The sequence below is a fragment of the Exserohilum turcica genome, assembly GCF_000359705.1.
Source record: "Exserohilum turcica Et28A unplaced genomic scaffold SETTUscaffold_9, whole genome shotgun sequence".
Lineage (NCBI taxonomy): Eukaryota > Fungi > Ascomycota > Dothideomycetes > Pleosporales > Pleosporaceae > Exserohilum > Exserohilum turcicum.
This window is the reverse complement of record NW_007360310.1, coordinates 193858-206647: the sequence shown is the minus strand read 5'-3', so window position 1 is coordinate 206647 and position 12790 is coordinate 193858. Positions and strand designations below refer to the sequence as shown.

General features: G+C 56.2%; 4 protein-coding genes across 4 annotated transcripts; all 4 read left to right on the top strand.

The window, feature by feature from the left end:
- Window positions 1-6: 6 nt before the first annotated feature.
- Window positions 7-2283, top strand: SETTUDRAFT_24230 (uncharacterized protein; the record flags this gene model as incomplete). The annotated part of the gene is made up of 6 exons (XM_008032967.1): window positions 7-48; window positions 126-642; window positions 694-1286; window positions 1341-1471; window positions 1520-1536; window positions 1586-2283. 6 exons carry the CDS (start codon window positions 7-9, stop codon window positions 2281-2283), a joined length of 1998 nt encoding a protein of 665 aa, XP_008031158.1.
- A 533-nt stretch (window positions 2284-2816) lies between these two features.
- Window positions 2817-4484, top strand: SETTUDRAFT_35638 (uncharacterized protein; the record flags this gene model as incomplete). The annotated part of the gene is made up of 3 exons (XM_008033047.1): window positions 2817-3062; window positions 3112-3309; window positions 3360-4484. The coding sequence occupies 3 exons, from the start codon at window positions 2817-2819 to the stop codon at window positions 4482-4484; spliced, it is 1569 nt and encodes a 522-aa protein (XP_008031238.1).
- Window positions 4485-5161: 677 nt separating this feature from the next.
- SETTUDRAFT_166174 (uncharacterized protein) lies at window positions 5162-6593 on the top strand. The gene is made up of 2 exons (XM_008033162.1): window positions 5162-5933; window positions 6004-6593. Exons 1-2 carry the CDS (start codon window positions 5388-5390, stop codon window positions 6190-6192), a joined length of 735 nt encoding a protein of 244 aa, XP_008031353.1. The 5' UTR covers window positions 5162-5387; the 3' UTR covers window positions 6193-6593.
- Window positions 6594-9999: 3406 nt separating this feature from the next.
- Window positions 10000-12319, top strand: SETTUDRAFT_166173 (uncharacterized protein). The gene is made up of 4 exons (XM_008033161.1): window positions 10000-10384; window positions 10438-10495; window positions 10550-11670; window positions 11727-12319. Exons 1-4 carry the CDS (start codon window positions 10106-10108, stop codon window positions 11991-11993), a joined length of 1725 nt encoding a protein of 574 aa, XP_008031352.1. The 5' UTR covers window positions 10000-10105; the 3' UTR covers window positions 11994-12319.
- The last annotated feature ends 471 nt before the right edge of the window (window positions 12320-12790 follow it).

Sequence of the window (12790 nt, the reverse complement as noted above, 5' to 3'; positions counted from 1 at the left end):
GTCAAGATGCCGGCGCAAAGTGAGAAAAGCCAACTCAAGCGAAGCCGCGTATGTCTCCTGTCGCCAAGCTGCTGGCGTACCGGCCCGCCCATGGCATGGCAGTGCTAACACTGTGATCGCGACAGTTGTCTCAGGGCGAGGAAGCAGACCCAAAGAGGACCCGCCTGTCGCCTCCTCCCACCGCTAGTCGCCTGAAGCAGGGCCCGCTGCCTTCGCCCGTCACTCACAAGGAATCGACTGGAGAGCCTTCGCAGGAACCCAAAGAGGGCACCCAGAGCCCTCCGTCCAACCGTGCGCCCAGCCAGGCCGTCCGTGGCGGGCTCTCCTCGCCACCGCCGTCCGACACGCAGCCCTTTTCGCAATTCGTCTACCCGCCCGAAAGCCGGACGTACGCTGTCGAGGATGAGGAAGGCGAGGAGGTGTGGGGGTACTTGGTGCCCATGGACAGCAGCAGCGGTGATGTAATGGTCCTGCGCCGTCGACAGGCATGCCCGGTTCCCAGTGCGCTGGTTGCGCAGACCAACGGCAAAGAGCATGTAAGCAAGGGCGAGTTCAAGGGCCAGGAAGAAAAGTACGAGCAGGAGAAGCAAGAGCGCGGCATTCCAGCAGGTGGATATTTGATCGGCCGTCACCGGGAGTGCGGTAAGTCTCCAACGATGCATGCGTAGCGACGCTTCTCTGACCATGTGCAAGACAAGGTCCTTGGCTCGCCCACTGTTTCGAACCGACATTGCCTGCTCTTCACTGAGAAGAAAGGCGGTGATGCTATCGCCGTACTCGAGGACCTGTCTGGCAACGGAACCTTTGTCAACGACACGTTGGTTGGACGGAACAAGCGACGCGAGTTGCGCGAAGGCGACGAAATCGCCATTCTCGACGAAGCCCGCTTTGTCTTCCGATACCCGCTCAAGCGCAACACACACCGGTTCCGGCAGCAGTATACCATGCAAGAGCAGCTGGGCAAAGGCCATTTCGCATCCGTGTACCTCTGCGCAGAAAAGGCGACAGGCATACGATATGCTGTGAAGAAATTCGAGAAGCGGAGCGGTCCCAATGAAAAGTCAAAGGTTGAGGGTCTGCAGCAGGAGATTGCCGTGCTCATGAGCGTGAGCCATCCAGCACTTCTTTGCCTCAAAGACACGTTTGACGAAGACGACGGGGTCTACCTGGTCCTTGAGCTGGCAACAGAGGGCGAATTATTCAACTGGATCGTGATGAAGCAGAAGTTGACCGAGAGTGAAACGCGCAGGGTCTTTGTGCAGTTGTTCCAGGCGGTTAAGTACCTAGTAAGTTATACAGTCTGGCAGTCTAAAGTCTCATTCGGCGCTGACATGGCACAGCATGAGCGCAACATTGTACATCGAGACATCAAGCCCGAAAACATTCTGCTCACCGACAAGAACCTTTCTGTCAAGTTGGCCGACTTTGGTCTCGCCAAGATTATTGGCGAAGAGTCGTTTACGACTACGCTGTAAGTATATATCACCCACCTCTCAGCCCTATATACTAACGCAGACAGATGCGGCACTCCATCATGTATGTCGTCACGTTACACGGCATGTTGATTTGAAGCTAATTATGATAGATGTTGCGCCCGAGATTCTAGAAAACTCGAATCACCGCCGGTACACGCGCGCTGTCGACGTCTGGTCACTAGGAGTTGTCCTGTACATCTGCTTGTGTGGTTTCCCTCCATTCTCAGACGAGCTGTACAGTGCCGACAACCCGTACACGCTGTCCCAGCAGATCAAGCTGGGCCGATTCGACTATCCCTCACCGTACTGGGACTCTGTGGGCGACCCCGCACTGGACCTCATCGACCGCATGCTCACGGTTGATGTTGAGCAACGAATCACAATCGACGAATGTCTGGAGCACCCATGGACTACGCAGGGCAAGATCAACGTCAATGATAGTACTGACGGCTTGACGGGCGCCATCTCCAAGCTGGACTTTTCCAAGCGCAAAGTGCAGCGGGAGCGCACGATGCTCAGCAGTATCAACGACGTCAAGGTATCGCGTGTCATCCAGGGAACCGAAGGCCAGGATGCAGTCAAGGTGTACGAGAAGAACGGGGCAGAGAAGAACGGTACCAAGACCAGCACCAAGGCTCGTGCCGTTGCAGAGGTGCAGCCTGCTGCGCAGCGACACCCTGACGAGTTCGTGGAGATGGGCGGCAAAGGTGACCAGACGCTGTACTCTGAAGAGGAGGACGGTTCTCGCTATGCAACAGACCAGAGCCTTGCATCGGCCGTGAGCAAGAAAGCAAAGACACCGCAGTAGCGTGCTGCCCAAGTGATTTCTCGTCGGAGCGGAGCGTTTGGCGTAGTTTGGGCGTTATGGGTGTTTACGGCAGTGTGTGGAGAGGCCCAGACATGTACAATTATAGGGGGAGGGGGCTCTTCTTCGCGGCCCAGGGGCCATGGTGCAAGCCTAGCGTAATCAAAATGGAGACGGGTACAGCGTCGTCGAGTGCGGTGAGGGCGGCGGATGACGCGATGCACGCTCTGTGCTGTGGGCGAGCAGGGAGGCAGCGGTTCTGCGTGGCCTGTCCATGGTGCCATGGTGTCAGTGTCGTGCGGGATGCGGCTAGGAGAAGCGCAAGCGGTGCCTGCCAAGAAGGCGAGGTCCACTCACAGGCGGCCCTGTACGACGCGCACCGCCGCCCTTGTGATTGGCCAAACGCTGTCTAGCCCCTGCGCGGCCCTGAGGCTGGTCGGGGAAATTTATTGAGGCGCGTCCCCCGTCAACGTTGCCTCTACATACATTCCCACGCCCGCCCTTTGCTTCTCTCGTAGCTTCTTGCTCGTTGCATCATGGGTGTCTTCGCAACTGTTGCTGGCCCGGTGGGCGACTTCACCTCCAACTCGTCCACGCCCCTTGTCGTTGCGGCCGGCTTCGCCGCCTTTGTCCTCCTGTCCGTCGTGCTCAATGTGCTGAAGCAGCTGCTGTGGAAGAATCCCAATGAGCCACCAATGGTCTTCCATTGGCTGCCGGTTATCGGCAGCACTGTTACCTATGGCATGGATCCGTATGCCTTCTTCTTTGCGAACCACAAGAAGGTTTGTTGCCGACGCAGCCGTCCGGGGCACCATGGCTGACCGCAAGCAGTATGGCAATGTTTTTACCTTTATCCTCCTCGGCCGCAAGATGACGGTTTGCCTCGACACTACCGGCAACAACTTTATTTTGAACGGAAAGCTCAAGGATGTCAACGCCGAGGAGATCTACTCGCCTCTCACAACGCCCGTGTTTGGCAAGGATGTCGTCTATGACTGTCCCAACTCGAAGCTCATGGAGCAAAAGAAGGTGCGTCGTCTCGCTCTATGCTTTGCTTACACCAATTAACGCAAAGACAGTTTGTCAAGTTTGGCCTGACCCAAGAGGCATTCCGCTCCTACGTTGACCTCATCACGCGAGAATGCGAAGACTTCTTCAAGGGCCACAAGGCGTTCAAGGGACAAAAGGGCACTTTCAACGTACCCAAGGTCATGGCCGAACTCACCATCTACACGGCCTCCCGATCGCTTCAGGGCCAGGAAATCCGCAAGTCGTTCGACTCCAAGTTCGCCGAGCTATACCACGACCTCGACATGGGCTTCTCTCCCATCAATTTCATGCTCTCCTGGGCTCCGCTCCCCCACAACCGCGCCCGCGACCACGCTCGCGAGACGATGATCCAGCTGTACTCTGAGGTGGTCCGCAAGCGACGATCAGGCAGTGTGAAGAAGGACTCACACGACATGATTTGGCATCTGATGGAGTGCAAATACAAGGACGGCACACAAATTCCCGAGCACGAGATTGCAGGAATCATGATTGCTCTGCTCATGGCTGGTCAGCACTCGTCATCGTCGACTGCCTCGTGGATTCTGCTCCGCCTGGCCCAGTACCCTGCCCTTATCGACGAGCTGTTCGCTGAGCAAAAGTCGGCCCTCGGCGAGGACTTGCCTACTCTAACCTACGAAGACCTCCCCAAGCTGCACCTTCACGCCCAAGTCATCAAGGAGACTCTCCGCCTGCACGCTCCCATCCACTCCATCATGCGCAAGGTCAAGCAGCCCCTTGTTGTTGATGGGACAAACTACGTTGTTCCCACTTCGCACACGCTCATGTCTTCTCCCGGCTTCTCTGCCCAACTCGATACCTACTTTGCCAATCCCGCTCTTTGGGACCCGCACCGATGGGACGGAGACAACTACGACGAGGAGCGCGACGATGGCGACGATGAAAAAATCGACTATGGCTGGGGTGTGGTGTCCAAGGGAACAAACTCACCCTACCTTCCATTTGGCGCTGGACGACACCGGTGCATCGGCGAGCAGTTTGCCTACCTCCAACTTCAAACCATCCTCGTTGCCTTTGTGCGCGAATTCAAGATTAGAAATATCGGTGGCAGCAAGGACATTGTCGGCACCGACTACTCGAGTCTGTTCTCTCGTCCATTGGCGCCTGCGGTTGTGGAGTTTGAGCGGAGGTCGTGAGTTGTCATTAATATCATATCTCTGGCAAGCCTCGTTACCTTGTGAAGATGCAAGGAACATGGCAGTGGTTTGACGATGCAGATGTCAGGGTTTTTATCTGCTCATGCGGTATTTCAACGAGGCATGAGCGCTGTAATGTGGATATGGTTTTCGCTTCGCGCGTTATGCACAGCACCATTTAGACTTTAACTGCTTGATTAATTATGGAGAGTTGGAGGTTGGAGAGAAATAACAAGGGCCATGAGAGTAACCGATGATGCAAAACGCAATGATATTAGTAATGACGATTTTGGGTTCTGAGCAGCCTGTCTTGCACCATGGCTAGTTTCGCTGACTACATGTCCCGATTCTCCGACACTGATGTCGCTGATGGATATCATGTGACGGGGGAGCGTGGTTGCAGAGGGCGAAGGATATGATGCATCTCTTTCTAGTAGTTTCACAAGTGGACCGTTTCGTTGGCTAGTGGATGCAAGCTAGAAGGCTGGGCGACAGTGACAGTGACATCAGGCTGTCGTCGCATAGAAGCATTAGTGTCGTGACAGGCATGTGGTAGAGGGGTGGAGAAGATGCGCGCACAGGATGAGTCAGCCGAATTCGGAGCGTTGGAGTGGAAATGACGTCTGGGAGCACACCACCAACACCCAGACCGGCACCGGCACCAGCACCAGCACCTCGCTGACTGCCATTGCATGACTGCAACCGTTGTTTGTCTTGTTCGGAACAAGTGCCAAACGCCGCTTCTCCACAGTCGCCAAGGCCGTGTTTCTGGCAGCTACTACTTAGTAAGTTACTGCAACATCGAAACCGAAAGTTCGCGGTGCACGCTCGCGGCCACACGACCACATATACACAGGCACAGGCACAGGCACACGCACACACACACACACACACACCTCCAGCATGCTCTCACGGAGTGCCTTGTGCCCCGCGAGGGCCTTGGCAAGTCGCTTTCCGCCTGGCATACTCGCGCCCTCGTCGTCGGGCGCAATGGCTTCGTTTTCGACATGCACACGACCGAGCCCGCTCGCTCAGCAGCAGCGCAATCGCCCCGCCGCAGCCTCATGCAACCGACTGGCCAGCAGGATTCCATGGCCGGTGCGGTGTGCGTCGACTGCGCCAGCGCAGCCCGCAGTCAACAATTCGCCAGGCAGTGCGCAACCCCAACTGACGTGGGACGCTTTCTTCGCGCTGAGGCGAACGCGCCGGAGAATTGGCCAGGCGTGCTCGGGCATGGGCGCAGTGGGCGTGACGTACTTTGGTCTTACGACGATGATCAACAATGGCTATGACGCGACGCTCTCTGCTCAGCTGGGCGGCTTCGACCCGTTGATGCTCATGGGCCTGAGCACGCTGGGCATGATGGGCGTGGGCTGGCTCATTGGCCCTATTTTCGGCAACCAGGTTTTCAATCTGGCCTACCGGGGCGTGATTACCGAATTCACAAGGGTAAGTGGCTGATGCGGTTTGTCTACACATGGGAATCATGGAGCGCTAATGCCCTGTTGCGGTGATACAGAAGGACTCTGCTTTTTTCAACCGTATCAAGCGCCACCGCGTTGATCCTACTGCGTCGTCGCTTGCAAACCCACCGCCAGACTACTATGGCGAGAAGATTGGAAGCGTGGCGGGGTACAGGCGATGGCTCAAGGACCAGCGCGCTTTCAACCTGAAGACAGGCAGGTACAAGGGCGCCAAGACTATGTAGGGTCGAGTGGTGCATTGCATGGAAGCAGAAGGGTTGGTGAAGATGTGTGTGTATTCTGATGTAGACAGTATTAGATACATTGCGGGGATGTCGGGGTAGATGGAAGAGGGTCAAGTCTGTCTGTGCAAATAGTAGTAAAGGCGACTTTCTCGATGCTCAGAATGTGTCCATGTGCAAAAAGTGGCGGGTTATTTGGCAGTGATGGTCGATGGTGGTGAGCAAGATGGCTGAAGTGTCTTGGGTTGTGTCTTGGGTTGTGTCTTAAGCATGGACACGTGGAGTGGTGTGATGGGGGGGGGGATAGTTGTGTGGGGAGAATGGGTTTCAGTGTCATGCGAGTGGTGAAACGGAGGATTTGTGTTCACATGTAGGCGTGGTCGAGAAGATGGAGTGCAGGTTGGAGGGTGCAGCAGAGGACGGACATGTCTTTGTCGAGGGTGAGTGCGTGCATGCTACAGAGCATGTTACAGACATGATGAATAAATGGCACATGCAGTCCCAGGCCAGGTCCTTGTTGGTGGTGGTGGTGGTGTTGTTGTTGTTGTTGTTGTTATTAGGTGGATGGATAAGTAACGCCAAACTAGAGTTTCAAGAGTGTACAGCAACATGGCACAACCAGGATCAACCAACATACGTACCTCGGCAACCAATGGACGTGCAGCTCAGCCTCGGGCACAACGACGTGCGACGTATCCACCGACATGGAAAGCACCAAGCCAGGAAGAGAATGTACAACCACAACCACCTATACCAGCAGCCTTGTCTTTCTGGGATGCCGACACGCCATGGCCCTTGACGCTGTTGCCCTAGTCGCCTGTGAATCCGTTTCTGAAACCGCCACAGACGGGCAGCGAGAGCGACGGCTACGGTCACGGCATCTTTCACAGAGCATTGCCGCTGCTTCCGGCATCTCCATTGACTCTGTTTGATCAGGCCGTGTCGCCCACGTGTACGAGGGCAACCTTGCTCTTGCCGGCGTCTCCTTCACCATGGCCGCGGTTCATGCATCCCCGCACGGCGCCGCCTTGCCCCGCTCACGACATCGAGACGCAAATGTGCGACGTGGTCGGGGATATGGCAACGAGAAAGAGCAGGGCGAAGGAGGCAACGCGACGAGAATTGTGCCCGTTCTTGTTTCTGAAGAGGCAGAGGGACATGGAAGTAGTAGTAGTAGGCGTTGGTGTCGAGCATGAGTCGCGCACGCATGGCGGTGACGGCAAGTGGAGGATCAAGAGGCTAATGGGACGCCTGTTGGGCGAAAAAGGCGTGCATGCAGACGAGGGCAAGCGCTCATCCAGGAAGCTTCTCAGGCGACCGAGGATCCCAGTGGGCGGGTGCGGGGCTAGTCAGTCATGATGCAGAGAAGTTTTGGGCCTGGGCTGGTGTATGTATGTACGTCTATGTATGCATGTCGCTTTGGGAGGGGTGGGGGACGAAGAAAAGCCGAGGGGCCATGGCGAGACCTGGCTGGGTAGAGAGGATGGAATTGGAATAGACTTTTTTTTTCGTTCTTTCTTCTGTCTTTTCTAGAACCATGGGTCAGAAGCACAGGATGCGAGGCGGAGGTTAGGGTTGCTGGGATTGGAGTGGTTATGCGCTTACGCTGCATTATCGTGGGGCGGGCGTGATTGGCGCGGAGGTGCATGCACATATGTAGTATGAACGGGTGGCGCAGTGTGTTGGGAGGGGTGGACAGGTGTGCGGCGTCGACGGTGATGATGATGATGATGGTGGTGGTGGTGGTAGTAGTGGTGGTAGTGGTAGTAGTGGTGGTAGTGGTAGTAGTGGTGGTAGTGGTAGTAGTGGTGGTAGTGGTAGTGGTAGTCCTGGCACGAGGGGCGTACCAAGCCGGCAGAAATGCGAGGCTTGTTTATGTTTGGGTCGAGTAAGGTGCTGCGCCATTTGCAATGTGCACAATTCTATGCTGGTGGAGGGTTGGTGGTGATGAGTGACGGAAGCAGATAGGTGCAGGTCTTGGGGGGGAGAGGCTTCAGGCGTTATTCTCGGCGGATTCGAGGGCGCCAAGAGCCGTGTACTCGGTGCAACCGGGCATTGGCACGGCGCCTGGCAGTCGAGCGGCTGGGGGCCAGATGCAGAGGAATGGATGGGTGGATGGGTGGATGGGTGGAAGGGTGGATGAGTGGATGGGTGTTGGGTGCATGGCGGTGGTGGGTGAATGGAGCGAAGCATGGGCCGCGGGCTAGCGCAGGCGTGGGTCGTATTTGCAGGGCAGCAGATTGGGCGTGCCAAGGGCCTGTGCCAGAACAGGCGTAGCGGCCGCCATGACAAGAAAAGAGACATGACATGCCAATGCAACGCTTAGACTGCTGGTTATCAGTGGAGCAGCGCTAGCCACCCCCTCTTCTCCCGACAAGCGAGCGTTTGCAATTGCAATTTGACAATGGCTGCGATAAAGCGACGGCGACAAGGTGGGCCCTGCGCGTCTACCGCGTGCGGTTGCCGGGTTGCCGGTATTCCATGTGCAGTCCTGCCTGGATGCGTGTGAGGCAGAGGCAGAGGCAGAGGGCGTCCATCTAGGCGTACAGTAACACAGCTGGGCGGCGGCCGCGGGTGGCCCGCCACGGCATCGGGAGTCCAAGATGCGCAAGCCAGGCAAGCTTCTGCGGGCGGAAAGCCTACGCCCAAGACAGCTGGCACACGCCGGCCGGGGAGAGGCTCGGCTTCATCAGTCATGTCATGAAGCAGCCAATGTCCATGGGCCCGTTGTCATAGTGGTCGTGTTTGCTGGTGACCACAGCAGAGGGGCCGACTCCCGAAACGGCTACTATTGTATATGTACATGTGTATATAGCCATGTGCCTATGTAAGCATGTGTGTATGTAATATGGCGAGCCAAGCACACGTCGCGAGTGTCTCGCACCCTGCCCTGCGGTACACAAGACACTACTACATAGACACAGGCTGACAATACACCAAGAGAGAGGCTGTATTACCATGGCTGGCGCATGCCCGTCTCGGCCTACCCGACCAGCGACCATCTCGAGGCACGGCGAGCCAGCAGGCGGCCGGGGCGCTAGGCCGCTTCAGGCAGGTGCACATGGCGGTGGAGCCACGTGAGACGCTTGTGCTTCTTCTCCAGACATGCTCCCCTCTCCTCCTCCCCTCCTCGACCCTCGACCCCTCGACCCATCGACCCATCCACCCATCCATCACCCCCCATTGCGCCCATTGCGCCCATTACTCATCCCCATCCACTAGGCGCCTGATAACAACGCCCGCTGCTTGGCCTCCCCCCCATCGACACCGCGCGACTGGCCCCGACAGGCAGCTGACAAGGAAGGCTTCCATGCCGCCACTCAGGCACCCGGCGTCGCCGCCCGCCAAAGACCAGATGGGCCTTCTAGAAAGCGTGCTAGAAGCGCGCTGCATGCGCTCCAGCGACGTCGTTATCAGTCCGCATCGGGCGCAATCTCCGCCTGCACACGGCGGCTGACCAGAGTCGCCCCTTCGATGCGGTTGCGCCACCCGGCCGATTTGCTCTTGTGGGGAGGTCCCAAGCTAATCCCAAGAGCCGCCGCGGGGTGCCAACACCGGCGCCCTGCTAGCCCTGCCTGCTACGCCGAACGCTTCTTGTGCACGTCTGCTGCCAGCCAACCACGCCCCCCGCACGCCTATCAGTAGCATGCCTATCACGGATGCCTGCCAAGCTGTCGGCTCGTGCGTCGTGTAATCCATCGGCTCCAGGCGAGCGCTCCTGGTCGCCTGCTGTTGCTGCTGCTGGAGAGTGGTTAAATGTCTATTTCTCCCCCCCTCCCCGACCACTTCTTGTGTTAATCCAGCACTTGCATTAAAGAGCCTCGCGTCTCGGCTCTCTCGGCTCGAGTCCCCCTCTCCTCCTTGTCTCCTTGTTGCCCTTTGACTCTCCCCCTCTGCTGTTCCATACCTCGCCATCATGGATCACGAAAAGGCGCTGCCGCCGGATGAGAAGACGGCTGTCCCTCATCCCACCGTCGAGACGGCCAACGATGGCGCTGGCGAGGACTGGCGCGAACAGGAGGACTTCATGACCCGCAACGGTCTCAACTTCCGCTCCTTCCAGCGCCGCCCTGTGGGCGCCTCGGGCGTCGTCCTGGACAAGTCGATGAAGACTCGCCATCTTCACATGATTGCCATTGGTGGATCCATTGGTGCTGGTTTCTTCGTCGGTTCCGGTGGCGCTCTCGCCAAAGGTGTAAGTGGCTCACGCCTCGATTCTCTCAGACGACCTCCTCACACCATGTACAGGGCCCTGCTACTCTCCTCATTGACTTTAGCATCATGGGCATCATGATCTTCAACGTCGGTAAGTGCGCTACCTGCCTACTACCATCTATACCCCACTAACACTCGCCTGCAGTCTACGCTCTTGGTGAACTCGCTGTCATGTACCCCGTCTCTGGTGGTTTCTACACGTACTCTACTCGCTTTATTGATCCTTCCTGGGGTTTCGCCATGGGCTGGAACTACGTCTTCCAATGGGCCATTGTCTTACCGCTCGAATTGCTCGTCGCTGGTCTCACGGTGCAATATTGGGAAGGTGCCAAAGGCGTCAATGTTGCCGTCTTCATCACCGTCTTCTGGCTTGCCATTTGCATCATCAACGTCTGGGGTACTCTGGGATATGCCGAAGAAGAGTTCTGGTCCTCGTGCATCAAACTCGGTGCCACCGTCGCCTTCATGATTATTGCCCTGGTCCTCGTTTGCGGCGGAGGCCCCAAGAGCGGCATGTACAGTGAATACTGGGGTGCTCGCACCTGGTACGACCCGGGTGCCTTTGCCAACGGATTCAAGGGTTTCTGCAGTGTCTTCGTCACTGCCGCCTTTTCCTTCTCCGGTACCGAGCTGGTTGGTCTGGCTGCTGCCGAAACAAAGAACCCCCTCCAGTCTCTTCCTGGTGCTATCCGACAAGTCTTCTGGCGTATCACCCTCTTCTACGTTCTCGGTCTCACCTTTATCGGTCTGCTTGTCGAGCACACCGACCCCCGCCTGCTCGGTTCTTCCAGCGATGCCAACACCTCGCCCTTTGTCATTGCCGGTAAGAATGCTGGTCTCAAGGGCTTCGACAGCTTCATGAACGTCGTCATTCTCGTCTCAGTCATCTCCATTGGTCTGTCTGGTGTCTACGGTGGTTCCCGTACTCTTACCGCCCTTGCTGAGCAGGGTTACGCTCCCAAGTTCTTCACCTACGTTGACCGTGCTGGACGTCCTCTCTGGTCCGTCTTCTTCGTTCTCATGTGGGGTCCCCTTGCCTACATGAACTTGGCTGCTACTGGTGCTACCATCTTCAACTGGTTTGTCGCCTTGTCCGGTCTCGCTGCCCTCTTCACATGGGGCTCCATCTGCTTGGCCCACATTCGCTTCCGCAAGGCTTGGGCCTACCACGGACACACTCTGGATGAGATTCCTTTCAGGGCTGCCGGTGGCGTCATCGGCTCCTGGATCGGCCTCGGCATCATTGTCATTGTCTTGATTGCTCAGGTAAGAAGACTCTCACAATCCTACTTGATCAGTACCAAAACTAACATGACCATTAGTTCTACACTGCCGTCTCTCCTCTCGGCCTACCCAAGGGCAAGAAGACTGGTACTGCCACCGACTTCTTCGAGGCCTACCTCGCCATCTTTGTTGTTGGCGCCTTCTGGCTCGCTGGCTACTTCTGGAAGCGCGAGGGATGGCTCCGCACCGCTCAGATGGACGTCGACACTGGCCGCCGTGAGCTTGACTGGGACTACATCAACAAGGAGCGCGCCATGGTTGCCACTTGGCCCGCATGGAGGCGTTTCATGCACCGCATCTTCTAAGTTCTCATCAGCCCAATGGCCCTGTGTCGCCTTGGCTGCTTATTGAGCTTGCTTGTTCTTCCATTTTTTTTTGTAACACGTCGATGACGTCCGTATGTACTCACGTGTGTGTAATGATTGCCTTCTCTTGATGAGAGCCAATGCCTAAAAATGTTTATATACCCCTATCGTTGAAACAAACTGAGTTTTTCAAAGTTGAATCCATGCATTTACTTCCATCACGTCATGTGTATCCAATGCCTTGTTTCAAGTAGACGTTGAGTCTTCTAACCATGTCTTGTATTCAACTTTTTGTAGTTATATATATGTATATGTATATGTATAACGTATTCCACCACCGAGAGTGCCACCCCACCGAGTGTGCCACTTTTTCTTGGCATCGCGAACATCACATATGAAAACTTGAATTACTCTACACTAGCTATAGATGCTTCGTACGACTCACTTGCATCTAACATAGAATCTTCTTCTACATCTTTTTGGCACGTACGGGCGTTATGGCCCACTCTCCCACAGATTCCACAGTGCCGTTGACCTGGCTGGGCCTTTTCTTGACTACCCCCACCACGCGCTTTCTTTGATATTATACGACTAGTAGAAGCACTTTCAGCTGCCTGCGATGCTCCTGCACCAAATTCTAGTGTCCCGCCTGTCTGAATCCGCTTTCTTTTACGCCCTCGGCGCTTTGTTACCTCTGCTAGTTGCTCTTCAAGCTCTCGTACGCGGGCCTTCATAAGCACATTCTCATGTAGCATCTCCTCAGCCCCTTTAATAAGCTTTGAAAAGCCTTCTTGTGC